This window comes from Chiloscyllium punctatum, chromosome 4 (genome assembly GCF_047496795.1).
Source record: "Chiloscyllium punctatum isolate Juve2018m chromosome 4, sChiPun1.3, whole genome shotgun sequence".
Classification (NCBI taxonomy): Eukaryota; Metazoa; Chordata; class Chondrichthyes; order Orectolobiformes; family Hemiscylliidae; genus Chiloscyllium; species Chiloscyllium punctatum.
Genome location: NC_092742.1, coordinates 104,412,190 through 104,432,086, shown reverse-complemented (window position 1 = coordinate 104,432,086; position 19,897 = coordinate 104,412,190). Strand labels below are relative to the sequence as shown.

The 19,897-nt window shown below is 41.9% G+C and overlaps 1 protein-coding gene across 3 annotated transcripts in view; it reads left to right on the top strand.

Moving 5' to 3' along the window:
- Nucleotides 1-19,897, top strand: part of stard9 (StAR-related lipid transfer (START) domain containing 9) — a 282,626-nt gene that overhangs the window by 219,875 nt on the left and 42,854 nt on the right. For all 3 annotated transcript variants that reach the window (XM_072569468.1, XM_072569469.1, XM_072569470.1), the window contains 2 exons: nt 4,358-4,464; nt 10,604-10,654. In XM_072569468.1, coding sequence (XP_072425569.1) covers nt 4,358-4,464; nt 10,604-10,654 — 158 coding nt within the window. The remainder of the gene's footprint in view (nt 1-4,357; nt 4,465-10,603; nt 10,655-19,897) is intronic.

Below are 19,897 nucleotides of genomic sequence, written 5' to 3'. Positions count from 1 at the left end.
GAAAAAGTCCTGTTTTTGGCTCAATGATGTTTTGTTGATAAGTAGATAAATGAATGGTTCTTGGGGTTGGGAAGAGGAAGAATGTGTTATGACATAGAAAGCCATATCAATTCAGCTTCACTACCACTAACACAATGCAATTAAAACATTCAATGACCCTCAAAATTCCTCAGTTGATCCTAACCAGACTTTACAAATAACAGATCTTGGACACTAAATTTATGACTTAAAGAAACATTTATACTTAAGAATGTAACTTTACTCGAACACCGATAAACTACAAAGCAAACTAATTGGTATCTACATTCTAAGCTCAATCTTCCTTGAATATAAACCCCAACTCTCATACTAACAGTGAGACAGAAAGACACAGTTAAGGGATAAAGTGAGAAAAATGAATGAAATGAAACAAAAATCGTAAGTTGCTAGTTCGGTAACCATCTCAATGATGAATATCAGGCTTTCGTGAAATCTTTGACAGTTTGTATTACATGCACATATGATTATATCTTTCTTCATTTCTGAAGTCACTGGCCAACGTAAAAATCTTCCACAGACCTCTGGAGACTTTTACTTACTTCTTACAGACTGGGACTCTTTCCTCAGAACACTCAACTGTTGATAAATGGAGAATAACAAAAAAACCAAAAATCAAAACATTTTCCAGTCGAGCAAATGTACCTCCTTCCCAAAACCCGTTAACACAAGTTCACTCTTTGTTTTCTATTTTTACAACATTCTCTGTGGTTGGCTGGCCAGCATCAGTCCTCCCTTGGCTGACTAATTCAACATGCCAACCAGGTGTCAGGCCCTGGACATAACAACATCATCTCAATTCTGAATCATCTATGATATTCTTACAGCAGTAATTAACCTGTCTTATCTTTCCAGGCCAGTTCCCAACAGCAAAAATCAGCCTTTTGTTCTCTCCTCTTCTTTTGAAAGAAACTGCTGTTAAAAGATCAATTCTTAACTGCAATTCTCAGTTCCAAATCAAAAATAAAATAGAACGTACAACATTATAGCACAGCAACAAGCCCTTTGGCCCATCATGTCTGTGCCAATTGTAGGACCATTTTAAACTTATCCGATCTACCTGCGCATCGTCTGTATCCATCTATTCCCCGCCTGTTCAGGTGTCTAAATAAATATAAGAAAAATAATGACAGTCTCAATGCAACAGGAGTTTAATTTTGGAATGTGCCAAGAGGATAAGTTTTTTGAATTAGGGAGGGAACCAAGCTGAAGGGTACTGATTAGATTTTGATTGGGTTGTAAGCACAAATTTATTACATGGAACAACATCAAGCTGGCTGTTAAGATTGAGATGCTGGTTTATGAGGGCTAAGTTCTTGGCACGTACATTTCAAGGGCAGGAGTGGTTCCAAGAGGCAGCTCGTCACCACCATCTCAAGTAATAAGATATGGGCAAAAGCTGCTGACCAAGCCAGCAATGCCCACATCCTGTCAGTGACCAAAAGAAAGCATTATTGTCTAGCCACAGAATGTGGACAAATTTGGATCTTGCGAGAAACAAAACTCAAAATTTTCATTTTTACTGTTTGTGGCACACTCTGGGCAGCTTGAGGAAGGAGAGAACCACGATTGCAGCATTCGCCTTCAGGGCAAATTCCCCTGGATGCTGGCACTCATCGGGCAGAGGTGACTTTACTGGCGGGGCATACTCACAGTTTGGAAGACTGTGACATTCTTGAGGAGTTTCTGTGTGGACTCAGTAAGGCACACAAAGCTCCACTTCAAGGATGCCAAGGGTGACATGAAACATTTTGATCAAGGATCCTGGGACCTGAGAGACACTAGGTGATGCCAGAAAAATGGCAAACATTGCCTAGTTTCATCACAGGTATGATCAGTAGCTGCAGAAGTTTGGAAGTAGACACCAACACCAAATAAAACAACCAACACCCAATCACCACTTCATACGTGACACGTGTGGCAGAACCTACCTCTTACAATTGGGTCATTTTATCCATCAACTAAAGTGCACCACATTAAGCAACCCATTCTGATCTGATTGCTGCATATCCATAATCGTACGCAGATAGAAGAATGCCCATAGTAACAGCCCACGGTTTGGAGGACAACTAAGAGATTTCAAGGGATAACTTTGGAATGACAGCAAATTTGTATAGGTAAAAACAATGACTGCAGATTCTGAAAACCAAATACTGGATTAGTGGTGCTGGAAGAGTACAGCAGTTCAGGCAGCATCCAACGAGCAGCGAAATCGACGTTTAGGACAAAAGGCTTTTGTCCGAAACGTCGATTTCGCTGCTTGTTGGATGCTGCCTGAACTGCTGTGCTCTTCCAGCACCACTAATCCAGCAAATTTGTATAATTGAATTCCTGTAATTCCGAGGATTCCAGGTAGAGAGGTCCTTTGGTCAGTACTGCTCCTCGGATGCTGCCTGAACTGCTGTGCTCTTCCAGCACCACTAATCCAGAATCTGGTTTCCAGCATCTGCAGGCATTGTTTTTACCTATGTCACTAAAGGGTGCAGTTCTGTAATCTGGCAGCCTTGGGATGAACCCTTTCCCGGACTACATGAGGCCACATGTCCAATACATTTTCCTGGCCTTCTGGCCTGTGCCATCCCGTCACACTCCCGTCTGCCAGTTCTCTCTGGCTAGTTTGACATTGGCTGATGCCACTTGTGATGATTTTTAAAAAAAAAGTGTGGTACTGGCAAAGCACAGCCAGTCAGGCAGCATCCGAGGAGCAGGAGAGTCAACACGTGTCATTCCTGATGAAGAGCTTTACTCGAAACGTCGACTCACCTGCTCCTTGGATGCTGCCTGACCGGCTGTGCTTTTCCAGCACCACACGTTTTTTACTCTGATCCTCACTTTCTCCTGCCACTTGTGATGAGGATAAGGTGTTGATTCTGAAGAAATATGGCTTTGTGGAGATGTTTCAGAACAGGAGAACAGGCAACAGAAGACAGAGACTAATAGTGGAAGGGAGTTTTTCAAAATGGAGAACTGTGACCTGTCGTGTTCCACAGGGATCCGTGCTGGGACCACTGTTGTTTGTGATGTACATAAATGATCGGGAGGAAGGTATAGGTGGCCCGATTAGCAAGTTTACAGATGGCACTAAGATTGGTGGAGTAGCAGGATATAGATAGATTGGAGAGTTGGGCAGAAAAATGGCAGATGGAGTTCAATCCAGGTAAATGTGAAGTGATGCATTTTGGAAGATCCAGCTCGAGAGTAAACTATACAGTTAAATGGAAAAGTCCTGGGGAAAATTGATGTCCAGAGAGATCTGGGTGTTCAGGTCCATTATTCCCTGAAGGTGGCAATGCAGGTCAATAGAGTGGTCAAGAAGGCATGCGACATGCTTTTCTTCATCGAATGGGGTATTGAGTACAGAGTTGGCAGGTCATGTTACAGTTGTATAGGTTTGGTTTGGCCACATTTGGAATACTGCGTACAGTTCTGGTCACCACATTACCAAAAGGATTTGGATGCTTTGGAGAGGGTGTAGAGGAGGTTCACCAGGATGTTGCCTGGGATGGAGGGCGCTAGCTATGAGGAGAGGTTGAGTAGATTAGGAATATTTTCATTAGAAATAAGAGGTTCTGGGGGGACCTGAACGCGCTCTACAAAATCATGAGAGGTACAGACAGGATGGATAGCAAGAAGCCTTTTCACAGAGTGGGGGACTCACTTACAAGGGGTCACAAGTTGAAGGTGAGAGGGGAAAAGTTTAGGAGAGATAAACATGGAAAGTTCTTCACGCAGAGGGTGGAGGGTGCCTGGAATGCATTGCCAGTGGGGGTGGTAGGGGCAGGAACGATAGCGTAATTTAAGATGTATCTAGACAGATACATGAATGGGCAGGGGGAAGAGGGATACATATCCTTAGAAAATAGGCGGCAGTTTTAGGTAAAGGATATGGATCGGCACAGGCTTGGAGGGCCGAAGGGCCTGTTCCTGTGCTGTAATTTTCTTTGTTCACAAAAAAACAGCCATCTTTCATAACAAAAGGAGAACGTTGATGACTCAAGCCTGTGGTAAATGGATTTTGGTCTAAGTGTAAAGTGCAATCCGTTTCCCAATCAAATTGGAACTTACCCATGTGCTCACATATCATCAGTGCCAAGAAATTATTTAATTAATACTGTCTAAAGCCAGATTAATTAAACACCTAGTTGCTGAGCTTCCTACCTTGAAAGGGTGTTAATGTTTTATTTGACTTGCCTGCTTGGAATTTCTGCCAATTTACCTTACTGCTCTGAATTTGTGTGCATTGAGCGGTGTTAAACTTGGAATGAATTGTATTCTATTATCTTTATTTTATGGAAAATGTTTTTTTCATTCCCTTGTATAGAGTAGCAGCATGTCTCTGGAAAGCAGTGGCTCCTGTGAATGGCTAGATTTGGATGGAGAATTCAACTTCTCCCCTCCTTATGTTTTGTCTCCTCTCATGCAAGCAAGGTAGGAGATTCACTGAGAGAGCTTCCAACTGGATGCTGGCATTTGTAAATCAACAATAGAAAATCACTGTTAAAAATAGTGTCAGTCTACAATCAGGGAATTGGAGTGAGAAAACTGGAGCCTTTAGACACAAAAGAAAGGCCATTTCAATGAACAACCTCAATGCTAATCTCACGACCCTCAGCCCATCACCTCAACACACATGAAAATGATAACCGCAAGAATGAGCTGGCACCTTTAGTTGTTTTAAAGCCTAATGAAATAAAAATTCAGAATTTCGTGTAATTTTTCAAATGTTCGTGCAATGCCAGAAATGGGCTTGCTTTTCAAGTTCAGCTTAACCTCATTGTTAACCAAGTTAGTTACATTTTCCTTTGGATTGATTTTTTTAACTTGCCTGAAAAACACAACTGACTCTATCTGAAGTGAATGTTTTATTCTGCAAAATATTTGTTTTTAAATGATATATATTTAACGACTAAAATAACACTAAATGTTAACGTTAAGGAGGGATAGAAAGGGAGGCAAGAGAGGAGGGGGGAGTGGCATTTTTGATAAGGGCTAGCACTACAGCCAGGAAATACATCCAGGGAAGTTATTTGGGTGGAACTGAGAAATAAGAAAGGGGTGATCACCTTATTGGGATTGTATTATAGACCCCCTAATAGTCAGAGGGAAATTGAGAAACAAACTTGTAAGGAGATCTCAGCTATCTGTAAAAATAATGGGGTAGTTATGGTAGGGGATTTTAACTTTCCAAACATCGACTGGGACTGCCATTGTGTTAAAGGTTTAGATGGAGAGGAATTTCTTAAGTTTGTACAAGACAATTTTCTGATTCAGTATGTGGATGTACCTACCAGAGAAGGTGCAAAACTTGACCTACTCTTGGGAAATAAGGCAGGGCGGGTGACTGAGGTGTCAGTGGGGGAGCACTTTGGGGCCAGCGACCATAATTCTATTAGATTTAAAACAGTGATGGAAAGGGATAGACCAGATCTAAAAGTCGAAGTTGTAAATTGGAGAAAGGCCAATTTTGACAGTATTAGGCAAGAACTTTCAAAAGCTGATTGAGGGCAGATGTTCGCAGGTAAAGGGATGGTTGGAAAATGGGAAGCCTTCAGAAATGAGATAACGAGAATCCAGAGAAAGTATATTCCTGTCAGGGTGAAAGGAAAGGCTGGTAGGTATAGGGAATGCTGGATGACTAAAAAAAGTTGAGGGTTTGGTTAAGAAAAAGAAGGAAGCATATGTCAGGTATAGACAGGATAGATCGAGTGAATTCTTAGAAGAGTATAAAGAAAGTAGGAATATACTTGAGGGAAATCAGGAGGACAAAAAGGGGACATGAGATAGCTTTGGCAAATAGAATTAAGGAGAATACAAAGGGTTTTTACAAATACATTAAGGACAAAAGGGTATCTAGGGAGAGAATAGGGCCCTTCAAAGACCAGCAAGGTGGCCTTTGTGTGGAGCTGCAGAAAATGGGGGAGATACTAAATGAGTATTTTGCAACATATTTACTGTGGAAAAGGCTATGGAAGATATAGACTGTAGGGAAATAGATGGTGACATCTAGCAAAATGTCCATATTACAGAGGAGGAAGTGCTGGATGACTTGAAACGGGTAAAAGTGGATAAATCCCCAGGACCTGATCAGGTGTCCCCGAGAACTCTATGGGAAGCTAGAGAAGTGATTGCTGGGCCTTTTGCTGAGATATTTGTATCATCGATAGTCACAGGTGAGGTGCCAGAAGACTGGAGGTTGGCAAACGTGGTGCCACTGTTTAAGAAGGGCAGTAAAGACAAGCCAGGGGACTAAAGACCAGTGAGCCTGACCTCTGTGGTGGGCAAGTTGTTGGAGGGAAGCCTGAGGGACAGGATGTAGATGTATTTGGAAAGGCAAGGACTGATCAGGGATAGTCAACCTGTCTTTGTGCATGGGAAATCATGTCTCACAAACTTGATTGAGTTTTTTGAAGAAGTAACAAAGAGGATTGATGAGGGAAGAGTGGTAGATGTGATCTATATGGACTTCAGTAAGGCATTCGACAAGGTTCCCCATGGGAGACTGGTTAGCAAGGTTAGATCTCATGGAATACGGGGAGAACTAGCCATTTGGATACAGAACTGGCTCAAAGGTAGAAGACAGAGGGTGATGGTGGAGGGTTGTTTTTCAGATTGGAGGCCTGTGACCAGTGGAGTGCCACAAGGATCGGTGCTGGGTCCTCTACTTTTTGTTATTTACATAAATGATTTGGATGCGAGCATAAGAGGTCCAGTTAGTAAGTTTGCAGATGACACCAACATTGGAGGTGTCGTGGACAGCGAAGAGGGTTACCTCAGACTGGCCAGTTGGGCCAATGGGCTGAGAAGTGGCAGATGGAGTTTAATTCAAATAAATGTGAGCTGCTGCATTTAGGGAAAGCAAATCTTAGCAGGACTTATACACTTAATGGTAAGGTCCTAGAGAGTGTTGCTGAACAAAGAGACCTTGGAGTGCAGGTTCATAGCTCCTTGGAAGTGGAGTCTCAGGTAGATAGGATAGTGAAGAAGGCATTTGGTATGCTTTCCTTTATTGGTCAGAGTATTGAGTACAGGAGTTGGGAGGTCATGTTGCGGCTGTACAGGACATTGGTTAGGCCACTGTTGGAATATTGCGTGCAATTCTGGTCTCCTTCCTATTGGAAAGATGTTGTGAAACATGAAAGAGTTCAGAAAAGATCTATAAGGATGTTGCCAGGGTTGGAGGATTTGAGCTATAAGGAGAGGCTGAACAGGCTGGGGCTGTTTTCTCTGGAGCTTTGGAGGCTGAGGGGTGACCTGATAGAGGTTTACAACATTATGAGGGGCATGGATAGGGTAAATAGGCAAAGTCTTTTTCCTGGGGTGGCAGAGTCCAGAACTAGAGGGCATAGGTTTAGGGTGAGAAGGGAAAGATCTAAAAGAGACCTAAGGGGCAACTTTTTCACGCAGAGGGTGGTACGGATATGGAATGAGCTGCCAGAGGAAGTGGTGGAGGCTGGTACAATTGCAACATTTAAAAGGCATTTGGATGGGAATATGAATAGGAAGGGTTTGGAGGGATATGGGCCGGGTGCTGGCAGGTGGGACTAGTTTGGGTTGGGATATCTGGTCGGCTTGGATGGGTTGGACCGAAGGGTCTGTTTCCATGCTGTACACCTCTATGACTCTACAATTGTTAAATGGTTAAATTGTTCCCCTGTGTTTTAATGTGAGTATATGCCTGCATTGAGGTTTACATGAATTTAATTGCATGTGTTAAGCATTAGGACTCAAAATTTTACACAGAGATTACAGAGATGACTGGCATTCAGATAATAGTTGCCAGTATAACAATCACGCTAATCCTGGGTATATTGCATTCTTTTATGATTTGAATGCAAATCTGAGTATTGGTCTTGCAACAAGTTGTATCTATTTCGTGCATTACTGTAGTAAAACATCCCAAGACATTTCATAAGCATGTTACGAAACAGAAAATTGATACTAAGCTACGTAAGGAGATAGGATAGATGAGCAAAAGCATAACCAAAGAGGGGGGTTTTCAGGAATGTTTTAAGGAGGGAAGAAAGATTTGGAGAGATAGTAGGAAGAAGTTTGAATTTGGTATCTCAGAAACTGAAGGGATAGTCACCAGAGGTTAATTGATGGAAACCTGAGGATGCCTTATGAGCCAGAATTGATGGAACTTGAAATCTTGGAGGTTTTGGAGCAGGAGATGACTACACAGGAGAAGGATGGGTGGGACCATGGAAGAATCTGAAAGCAAGGGAATTTAACATAGAATTCAAAGCGATCGTTTAGTCATTGGCTTTTCTTCCCAAAGTACTGAACACCTCTTGTCAAAATCTCAAATGATACCATATGTGACTGTAACATGTAATTATCCCAATTTGTCCTTCTCAATCTCTTTGCAGCTTTTTTTAGATTAGATTAGATTACTTACAGTGTGGAAACAGGCCCTTCGGCCCAACAAGTCCACACCGACCCGCCGAAGCACAACCCACCCAGACTCATTCCCCTACATTTACCCCCGCACCTCACACTACGGGCAATTTAGCATAGCCAATTCACCTGATTTTGAATCAGTTGGTCGCACCATCCTCCTCGATTCCCTCTGCACTATTGCCTGGCAAGGTGGAACTGCAGTCACTTGGCCTCATTTTTATCCAGTCCATCATAACCTGAGTATCACCATTTGGAATTTATCTTCCTCCTTCACCATCATTGCCTCCAAGATGCCCACCAAGGATCTGTCCTTAGTCCATGTCCTCTTTGTCACCTCTGAGCTGCTATCAATGGTATCACCTGAAAACACAGTGTCCGCTCTCACACGTGTACTGATGGGATTCAGGTCTCTACACCATGATGTCTCTTAAGGGCCCTTCACAGCCTCTAAATTATTAGACTGTTTACCTGACACCTAGTAATGGATTAACTAAAATTTCTTTGAACTGAATGTTGAGAAGATCCCTATCACAAATTCCATTTTCTTGCCATTGACTCCATCCCTACTTGCCATTTGTATGAGTGTGGAGCAGACTGTTCACAACCTCGGTGTCATATTTGACCGTGAGATGAGCTGCTAATCACATGTTCTCCCCATCATCTCTATAACATCACCAGCTTCCTCATTCAGCTTATCTACCACCAAAACTCTTGTAATCTCTAAGTGTCACTATTCCAGTTTACTCCTGGTTGTTGCCTGTGTCTTAACTCACTCAAAGACTGTACACCCATCCCTGTGTTTGCTGACACAAAATCCTTTTGTGGTTGTACTCCTGCTTCTCTCTGGAATCTCCTCAAGTCTCCACTATCCCCTCAGATCTCTGCACTTCTCTAAATCTAACCTCTTTGAGCATCTCCAAATTAAATATTCCACAATAAGCAAAGGTGTCAAGCTCGCTGGGGTTCCTTCCCTAAACCCCTCTGCTTCACTCTTCTACTTTAAAGTGCTTTGTAAAATTTACCTATCGACCAGACTTTTGTTACTTTCCATCATGGGATGTTTTAGAGTGTTAAGTTTGTACTGTTTTATTTCTTTTACTGAAATTTCTATTCAATCTTTAGCTCACTTGTATGTGAAGTACTATTGGTAGTTATTGGATTTGACATTATTGCTGTTTTCTCAGCTCACTGGTTCAAATTGTGCATTGTTTTCAAGCAGTTATTTATGGGAACATACAGAATAGACAGTTGAATGGGCTAAGTTTTCACTCTAATCTCAAGTCAACTCGTCAGTTTGAGAATGGGGGAAGAATCTGCCCCAAATACATAATTAATGAACTGAAATTTTACTTGAATGCAAAATAATGTGCAGAGGTTGCTAAATTTTATGGTAGTTTATGCGGATTTGTATTTCCTACTGGGTCAGTATCTCGATTTGACATCTTGAATTGGAGCAAACTAACTGCATGGAACTGCAGCTTTATAAGGTCCTTCTTACAACAAGGTTCTCCTCCAAGCGACACACCATCCAGATTTGGAACTGTATGCTGTTTGTTCACTGCCACCATATCAAAATCCTTGAACACCGTCTCTAATCACAATTTGGGGGACTTTGGAATAGCTTGCCCAATGGCAACCATGAAACTATTGTTAATGATCACAAAAACCCATATTGTTCACTAGTGTCCTTTAGAGAAGGAAACCTGCCATCCTTCCCTGGTCTGGACTACATGTGAATCCAGATCTACAGCAACATAGTTTATTGTTAACTGTCCTCTTGACAATTAGGAATAGAACTACATCTTGTGAATGATTAAATATACAAAAGAAAATTCTGAATGCAGTAAGTGTAATCACTACTTAAAAGTACCCTGGTTTGTGGTGCAATTGATTCTCCTATAAGAGAGGGCCGTCTCCAAGGAGAATTGCCCAGGGGGTACTTCTTTTCTGTTGCATATCCTGAACTGCCATTGGAATGATCTTTGACAGGATTAGAGGGCTGAAGCTTTAAATGTAATTATTGGCTCATTTTGCTATTCAGACTGGGTGTAGACCAATTGACTTTCTGGTTTAGTTAGAAATATACACTTGTATATCTACAGAGAACAGATTATCACCAGGACCAGTCGGGGTCATGTAACAAAACTGGTGTGTTGCATTTTTACAGCTTTGAACACGATAAGGAGAAGGATGAAGAAATGGAGCTAAGTGAAACCAGGTGAGAAACCACTCCAAACAAATGGAAATAAACGCGCACAGTGCTGCAGTAACACAGCAAGTCCGACAGCATCTGTGGAGAGAAAACAGCGTTAACATTTCCAAGACCTGTATGGCACTTCTTCAGAACAATTGATCTTCGTTTACCAAGGTCCAGGAAAAGTTTAAGCTGAAACTGAAAATAATTGTATTACACAGGCTGTGCTAACAGTAGGAGAATTCCAAAACTGAGGAGCAAGCAGGGCGGCACGGTGGCACAGTGGTTAGCACTGCTGCCTCACAGCGCCAGAGACCCGGGTTCAATTCCCGCCTCAGGCGACTGACTGTGTGGAGTTTGCACATTCTCCCCGTGTCTGCGTGGGTTTCTTCCGGGTGCTCCGGTTTCCTCCCACAGTCCAAAGATGTGCAGGTTAGGTGAATTGGCCATGCTAAATTGCCCGTAGTGTTAGGTAAGGGGTAGATGTAGATGTAGGGGTATGGGTGGGTTACGCTTCGGCGGGGCGGTGTGGACTTGTTGGGCTGAAGGGCCTGTTTTCACACTGTAAGTAATCTAATCTAATCTAATCTAATGGCATAGGTAATATTGGGAAAGGTTTTACAGAGTGGGGACATGGTGATACATGTGGACAGGATTTGGGGGCAAGGACAATGGCCCTTGGCAGGACTATCTATCTCTCAATATTGAGTCTCTTGATGAGGTGCTGAGTGCCTTTGATTGAGGGACCCCAAACTGGTGGGCACACTGCATATTGACAGGCACGCCTGCAGCAGGGCTGAAAGCAGCAGCTCAGGGATGAGGGCCTCATGTGGTCACTCATTGGTTACTTTGGGCCTCAATTGATGCCGTGGGCCTTTCCGGTCCTGTCTTAACTGTGGCAGGGTTTATATATGCCACCATCGCATCTAATCAAATACAATTGTAGAATCCCTACAGCGCAGATAGAGGCCATTCAGCCCGTCGGGTCTGTATGATCCACTGAAGAGCCCTCCCACCCAGACCCCCTTCTGGGAGCCAGGTTCAATTCCAACCTTTGGGCGACTCTCTGTGTGGAGTTTTTACATTCTCCCCGTGTCTACGTGGATTTCCTCCGGGTGTTTTGGTTTCCTCCCACAATCCAAAGACGTGCAGGTTAGCTAGTTTGGCCATGCTAAATTGTCCATTGTATCGAGTGATGTGCAGGCTAGGTGGATTAGCCAGGGGAAATACAGGGTTACAGGGTCTGGGTGGGATGCAGTTCAGAGGTTTGGTGTGGACTCGATAGGCTAAATGTCCTGTTCCACATCATAAGGATTCTATGATTCTACCTGTCTCCAGTAAGGCAGTCAGACTTTTGCCCAGTGAGGTGTGGTACCAATGCCAGTCCAAAGATGTGCAGGTCAGGTAAATTGGCCACGCTAAATTGCCCGTAGTGTTAGGTAAGGGGTATGGGTGGGTTGCGCTTTGGCAGGTCGGTGTGGACTTGTTGGGCCGAAGGGCCTGTTTCCACACTCTAATGTAATCTAATCTAATCTAATCTAGATCTAATATTACGACGCACAAACTTCAGCAGGTGTGTGAGGCTGCTTAGAAATCCAGTGTAGAAATAACACCCCATTATTTTAATGATGTGGTATGCATTGGCATCCCAGTTGTACATTTTGAGTCATTGAATTTTTTTTGAGCTGTTGCTTTGAGAGGTCTGTTTGTTATTACACACGTTCCTCCCCGTATACATTCTTGCTATGGCATTTGGTTGTGCTGTCAGCTAATGTATTTCAGAATAGTTGATTGCACCTAAAGTACTTTGGAATATATTGAAGAGGTGTAATAAAGCACTGTGTCTCAATGTTTTGAATACATGGATTTATTTTTACTTGGATTGTTGGAACCTGTCATTGGAAACTTGGTTATAGAGATTTACTGTGTTTGCTTTTCACCCTTTAATTTATCTCAGTGTAAATCACTGGCACAGGTTTGGAACAGCACCAGTCTGAACTAATTTAATATCTTGACTGATATAACAGAACACTTAAAATGACCAACTAGAAAGGTTATTGAGTCTCAGTTCCTTAAAGGGTCAGTATTGCTAACAAGGTGTTTATGGGTTATCAATAGTTTTTATTGTGCAGTTAGAACTTGCATTTTCTTATGCAGTAGAAATCTTCTTACTTACTAAAGAACATTCAGTGGGTTTTTTTGTAAAGTTGGAAAATTAGGGAGCTTCAGGTTTAATTATGCCTTTACCCAGCTGTGAGCTAGATAGTGGTAATGTTCTACCTGTATTGTAATCTTGATCAGAATCTGACATTTAGTTTCTTTGTGGATGTACAGACCTTATACTACCAACTTAAACTTGCAAATACCCTATACTGTGAAATTTGCATTTTTGAGTTTGAATTACTGTATTTAAATATGAGCAAAACAGGGAAGGAGAGCAGAGAAAAATAAAAGGAGGATATTGATTGGAAGGGAATAACTAATTATACGACATAGTTTTAAAATGGTTAAATGTGAGAGGAAATACTACTAAAATTAATTTAAATTAATATGTGCATCATCTGTAATAAAACAAGTGTAATTTTGCATTAGGATGAGTTGGGCATATTAATCTCCAGGCTTGGTTATCTACCAACAAGGAATCCCCCACATGTCCCAATGTAAATGTCTGTGGTGAGCCCACTTCCAGCTGGTGTGCTTTTGTAGAGTTCAAGTTGTGTCAGTTATATTGTTAGGATGCTGGGGGGAGTTGCTTAATTGTCTTTAAGAATATATAAAAGAGACTTTTGGGGGCTCTTGTAGTGCATTGGTAGTGTCCAAATGGTCAGAAAGTTCTGAGTTCAAGTCACGAGGTATGTCAGAATGTGTCCTGTCTGATCTGGTTGATTTTTAAAAAGAAAGTGATGCGTATATTCTAAAGAACTGCTGGGGAACTTGATGCGTTAGGGGCAGAGTTCTGTAATGCTACATTCTGTGAATAAACCAACCATCAAGAAAAGGAGAAAATGAAATGGGTATATGCCATTAGCAAATGGGAAATATGGTGTGGCTTTGGTGCTGTCACTTCATAACAAAAAGGTGAAAGTTATTTTGAGAGTTGGATCCTGTAGAAGCTTTATGGATAACAATTACAAGAAAGATGATCCAGTAAATGCATACAATGCATGGTCAAATGTAAATTCAGATACTTGGATGATTGTTGCATCAAAGAATATACCATGGCATTTAACAAACTACATAAACTACAGAAAGGCTGCAATTATTGTCACCACTGCTCGAGAGAGCAATGAAGGTGCATGCGGAGGAACAGAGAGTTGTAATATTTTGTCACCACCCAGCAATGGAACAGCTATAGCATGTCACAGAATGGCACAGCACTGTGACTGTACACAATGGACAGAATGAAAGCATCACACATTTCCAAGGGACTTTGGCTAATCAAGGCTTTCCTTCTCTCCCTCCACTTGAGCTTCAGCTCTCCAAAGAGGGGAAACATCTTCTCAGTGTTTACGTTGTCAAACCCTTTAAGAATCCTATATGTTTCAATGAGATAACTTCTCATTCTCCTAAACTCCAGTGAATATTAGCCTTTGATTAGATTCCCTACAGTATGGAACAGGCCCTTCGGCCCAACCAGTCCACACCGACCCTCTGAAGAGTAACCCTCCCAGACCCATTTCCCTCTGACTAATGCACCTTAACACTATGGGCAATTTAGCATGGTCACTTCATCCAATCTGTACCTCTTTGGAATTGTGGGAGGAAACCAGAGCACCCAGAAGAAACCCTCTCAGACACTGGGAGAATGTGCAAACTCCACACACAGTCACCTAAGCCTGGAATCGAACCTGGAAAAGCATAGCAGGTCTTGCAGCATCCGAGGAGCAGGAGAATTGATGTTTTGGGTAAAAGCCCTTCATCAGCCCTTTCCTGATGAAGAGCTTTGGCCGGAAACATCGATTTTCCTGCTCCTCAGATGCTGCCTGACCTGCTGTGCTGTTCCAGCATCACTCTCATCTAAACTCTGGTTTCCAGCATCCAGAGTCCTCACTTTTGTCTGGGTGCTTTCCCAGCACTACACTCTCGACTTTAATCTCCAGCAGTCCTCATTTTCGCATCAGAGGACAATCACTCTATACCAGGGATTACTTTAGTGAACTTTCTCTGAATTGTCCTCCCACTACAAAAAGGGGACCAACTGCTCACAGTTGTGTTCTCACTGGCATCTTGTAGTTACAGTAAGATTTCCCTACTGTTACACTCCAACCCTTGAAATAAGGGCCAACATTCCATTAGCCTTCCTGATTACCTGCTATACTTGTGTGCTAGCCTTCTCTATTTTGTGCTTAAGTACCCCTATGTCCCTTTCTGCTGCAGATTTCTACAATTTTTCTTCATTAAATGATACTTTTATTTCATTCTCCCTTCCAAAATGAACAACTTCGCATTAACCCACTAATCTTACTGGCCAAAAGGATCCTCTTGATAAGATCAACAGGAAGTACTAGGCTATCCAAGGCTTCAATCCAAAATCCCCACCCAGTAGTATGGTTTAAATTTATTAGACAAATCCAGGGACAGCATAGTAGTGTCACGTCACCAGATCAATCTAGCTAGCAGAGAGCTAATTATACTCAAAGGTGACAAAGTAAATGATTTTTCAAAATGTGTCAAATAAATTCACCTGAGGATCATAACACCATCAAATAAAATAAAAGAGGAACTGAACAAAATACTCTCATTGCCCCACCTCTCTGTATGACTCTCACTCTTCGATTGTTTGGTTGTAGAATATCTGATAATTTGTAAAAGTTTGATATCTGCCCATTGTGACTTCTCGCTGTATTAATTTATTCCTCAGTTGTGTCTCATTTCTTTTCCTCTTCAGGAATTCAATGACACATACTCAGGTTCACATATCTCAAGTGAGTGGCTTTAATAGGAGGAGCTTACAGCTCAAATGTGAATGTCCTCTCATTCAACAGACTCCGATCAAAATGTACACCCAGGACTAACCACCAGATTGCAGTCAGTGCCCCCTGTTCATTTGTGTCAGCCCTGATGTGTGGATTGTGTATGTAGGTTTGCTGACTGAGCTGGAAGGTTCATTTCCAGACGTTTTGTCACCATACTAGGTAATATCTTCAGTGGGCCTCCGGGCGAAGCACTGCTGATGATTCCTGTTTTCTCTTTATATTTCTGTTTGGATTTCTTTGGGTTGGTGATGTCATTTCCTGTTTTCTCAGGGGGCTGGTAGATGGGGTCTAACTCAATTGGGATTGTGCATTTGCCTGTGTCCACAGGTTATGGGTTCAAGTCCTGATGCAGAGACTGAATGCTGAAGCTGACTGCAGTACTAATGACAGATCAGAAGATTGCTTTCTCATTAGAGAGATGACTGGTGGTGGTTTAGCCTGAGGGTCAGGCGAGTGGAGAGTTTGAGAAGGAGAGTACTTCATAATAAGCTTTTGCAGTCCAGGAATTGAACCCACAGTGTTGCATGGCTAATCAGGCCCTCTTTTTTTTTAGATGAGATGTTATGTGAAGGTCCTATCTGCCCTCTTGGGTGCATGCTAGGAGATACCATAGCCATTTTTCAAAGCAGTTAAGGGACCTCTCCATGGAATAACTATCTAACACCAGCAAAATTGATTTTGCAGCCATTAACCTAATCACTATTCTTTGTACAACTTGTTTGCCATGTTTCATAAATTGCAGCAGTAACTACACTTCACAAAAGTATTTAATTGGCTGTAACGTACTTTGGGACATTCTTAAGTGTGAAAGAAGTCATTTAAAATACAAAAGGTTGTGAACCTCTGCAGCTCTCTGCCATGGAGAGCTGTGAATGCTGAGTCTTTTGAGTATGCTTTAGGTAGAGATTTCTGTATTTCTAGTTAGCAGTGGTGTACAGGTTATGAGGATGGGGTGGGTGAAAGACATTGAAGCACTTGATCAGTCATGATCATATTAAATGGCAGGGAAGCCTCAATGGGCTGAATGACCTACTCCTGTTTCTGTGTTGCTAACTTTGTATATAGCAGTCAAGAGTGTGAAGGTAAGAGAAAAAGTTACTTGCAACAAGAGTTGCTGAAGGCTGATCCTAGATATCCTGTCCAGAGATGTTCTTTCATACCTCGGGAGCAGGTGGGACTTGAACCCAGGTCTCCTAGATCAGAGGTAGGGACATTATCATTTTACCACAAGAGCCTTTGCAGTACTGATCACATTGCCTCAGTTATCAGTTAATGTGGCTAAGTCTTTGGCTAAAACTTGAGCCCACTTTGATCTGTGTTGCTCAGTATGTCACAGTGTTGTACGCCAATAACTTGAGACGTGGGGAGCTTAATGATTTTTCTAGTGGCAAACTACAGTAGTCCTAGGATTAATATGTTATCCAATTTGTCGTTGCACTGGGGTATTATGGGAAGATCATGTGGTAGTTTGGAAGTTATGATAGAGTAGCTCAGTGAGCAGCTCTCCTGTGACTGAGCCAGCAGGCCGCACATTCACAATACACTCCAGGACTTGTTGGCCATGAAAGAAGCTACTCAAAGGTGCAGGCAAGGCAATGTGTGCTGGTGTCAGTCCCCAGCCTGTGTACAGGAGGAGGGTTAGAGACACCCAACTATAAAAACCACCTACTAATCCAACCATGCTGATTGCTCTGTAGCAATGATTGACCAACATTGTGGCAACTTCATGTGAGAGAGAGAGGGAGCGATTGGCTAATGCATTGGTGATGGATTTTCCAGATAGCCACAAAAAAGCTATGTATTGTAACAGGAAATGATGACACTGCATTTCACAGAGCTCTAACTCCTAGGGAATTCATGTTTTCCAGTCCCTATGTGTAGCATCTTAAGTGTTTATGCAGTGATACCGTTGAGGTAGTTTGTAGAATATAAACAGTGAGCTTCACTAGCCAAATTGTGTCCACTTAATGAGGCAGCAATCTAGATTTTAGCTTTGAGCCATAATCTAGGTTTGGGATGGAACATGATGTGAAGAACCCACTTCTGTTATAGTGTTTCAACAGAAGTTCAACATCCAGTAATAAAGTGCAGTGGGCAGTCCCAGCCAATAATCCATCCTCAACCAGTATTATCAGAAAACACAATCACTGTCTTCTGTGTCGTTGTAGACTCGCTGTGACTCCTCTCATGCTAGCTCTGGGATGCTGGCTACCTTTTGATGCACATGGAAAAAGTAACTTCTTGAGCACCGAGCTCTCAACATAAGGCATCTATATAACAGAAATTGTTTAAACACTTTAAATACAGGAATCCAAGAGATAAAGCAACAAAGACAGACAATTTGTGGAGAACAGAACTTGGTCATTGTTTCAGATCTTTAAACCATGGGGAACCATCTTCAAAATTGGAGCATCCACTGACTTCTTTTCTACTGTTGTGTATTTCTCCATAATTAGATTTTTATTTAACAATAGAATACTTTGAGGTTTTGTTTGTGTTTCAGTGATATAATGAATGAACAGGAGCCTTGTACAGTAGTTATATCAAATAATATACTTGGTATGTTAAAAGCAGCTAGTTTAGTTCTAATTTCTGATATTTAATTTATCATTTACCAGTCATAGATGCTAATGTATTTTTGGCATGCAAGGCTTTTGGTTATAAACTTGCTTTCAATGGAGGTTAATTGAGAAGACACCCATTCAAATCAGTGTTGCTGTAGTTACTGTAGCTTGTTGGCACAGCATGTTGAACAGCACCTCACTGTGCAAGCAAGTTTACATTCAAAATAGTAGTCTTAAAGCTCAATTAAGACTTAAACATTGGGGTTGTTCAGAATATCCGTTGAACATTGGCAAAAAGATATTTTTGGACCTACATCATTCATTCTGTAAGGCGAGTCTATTAACTGGGAAGTTATTGTAAGATTAGCAACGGCAAATACACATTGGAGTGTGTGTTTATGATTGTACGTTTACTGTTTACATTTAATATTTAATATGTTAAAAAGGTACATGCTCTGCATTAAACTTTCAGCTGTAACTGTGCGAAGGAATCGATACTACATTATACAACATCAAGAAGATATCATTTCAACATTTTATAAACAAGATAGGCGTGGAGCTGTTCGACCTTATGATTTTGAGATTTTGTGTCTTTTGGTTTTAACATCAGACTTGTTCTTTAATGACTCATTAAGCTTGTTTATTGGGGTTTATTCCTGTTATTGGCTAAATTCTACCTTGTAAGTCTTTAACCTGTGAAGCTATATCAACAACTGCAATATTACCAACATCAGAGTTGTGTGTGTTGGGGTGGTTGCTTTCGTTGCATCAAGACACTATTCAAAAGGGCCACAACACACTGCAGTACACCAGAACTGCAAAAAGAGGAAGAACACCACCTATACAATGTATTTGCCAAAAACTGATACCCCCGCAATTTCATCAACAGATGCCTAAGGGAAAGACAACGGAATAAGGACATGCCACAACCCAAAGGACTAGCCACTTGACCATACATCAAGAACATTTCCAAACTGACAGCCAGACTACTACGGACCACTAGGACTCATAACAGCACACAAACCAACAGCCACTCTCAGACAACAATTCACCACGACAAAGGACCCGATACCCAGCATGAGCAAAACTAACGTTGTATACAAAATCCCATGCAAAGACTGCACAAAACACTACATAGGACAAACAGGAAGACAGCTAACGATCCGCATCCATGAACACCAACTAGCCACGCAACGACACGATCAGCTATCCTTAGTAGCCACACACACAGATGACAAGCAACGTGAGTTTGACTGGGACAACACTACTATTATAGGACAAGCCATACCGGTAACAGCCAGGGAATTCCTAGAGGCATGGCACTCATCCACTGATTCAATCAACAAACACATCGACCTGGACCCAATATACCGGCCACTGCAACGGACAGCTGGAACTGGACAGAATCACAACAATTACCAACATCAGATATCCTGCAAACTACACCATTGTACCAGCACCAGAAATATCGTGTTTAAGTTTGTTATTGAACTCCGAGCTAATGTACCAAGTTGGTGTGCGTCTGGCTTTGAATTTTGTAGAAAGTGTAATATTTGCTGTTAACTTGAATACAGTGCACTGCCATAGTTGGTCTATTTCAAGAATCTTGCAGAATCACTGAGTGGTTGGTGCCTTTGTGTAAGTCCCTGTGCAACCAAGCAGGTTTTCTTTGTGGACTGCAAGCTTCTTTGTTGCTAGGTAACTTAACGGCTGGTGTGTGAGAAATC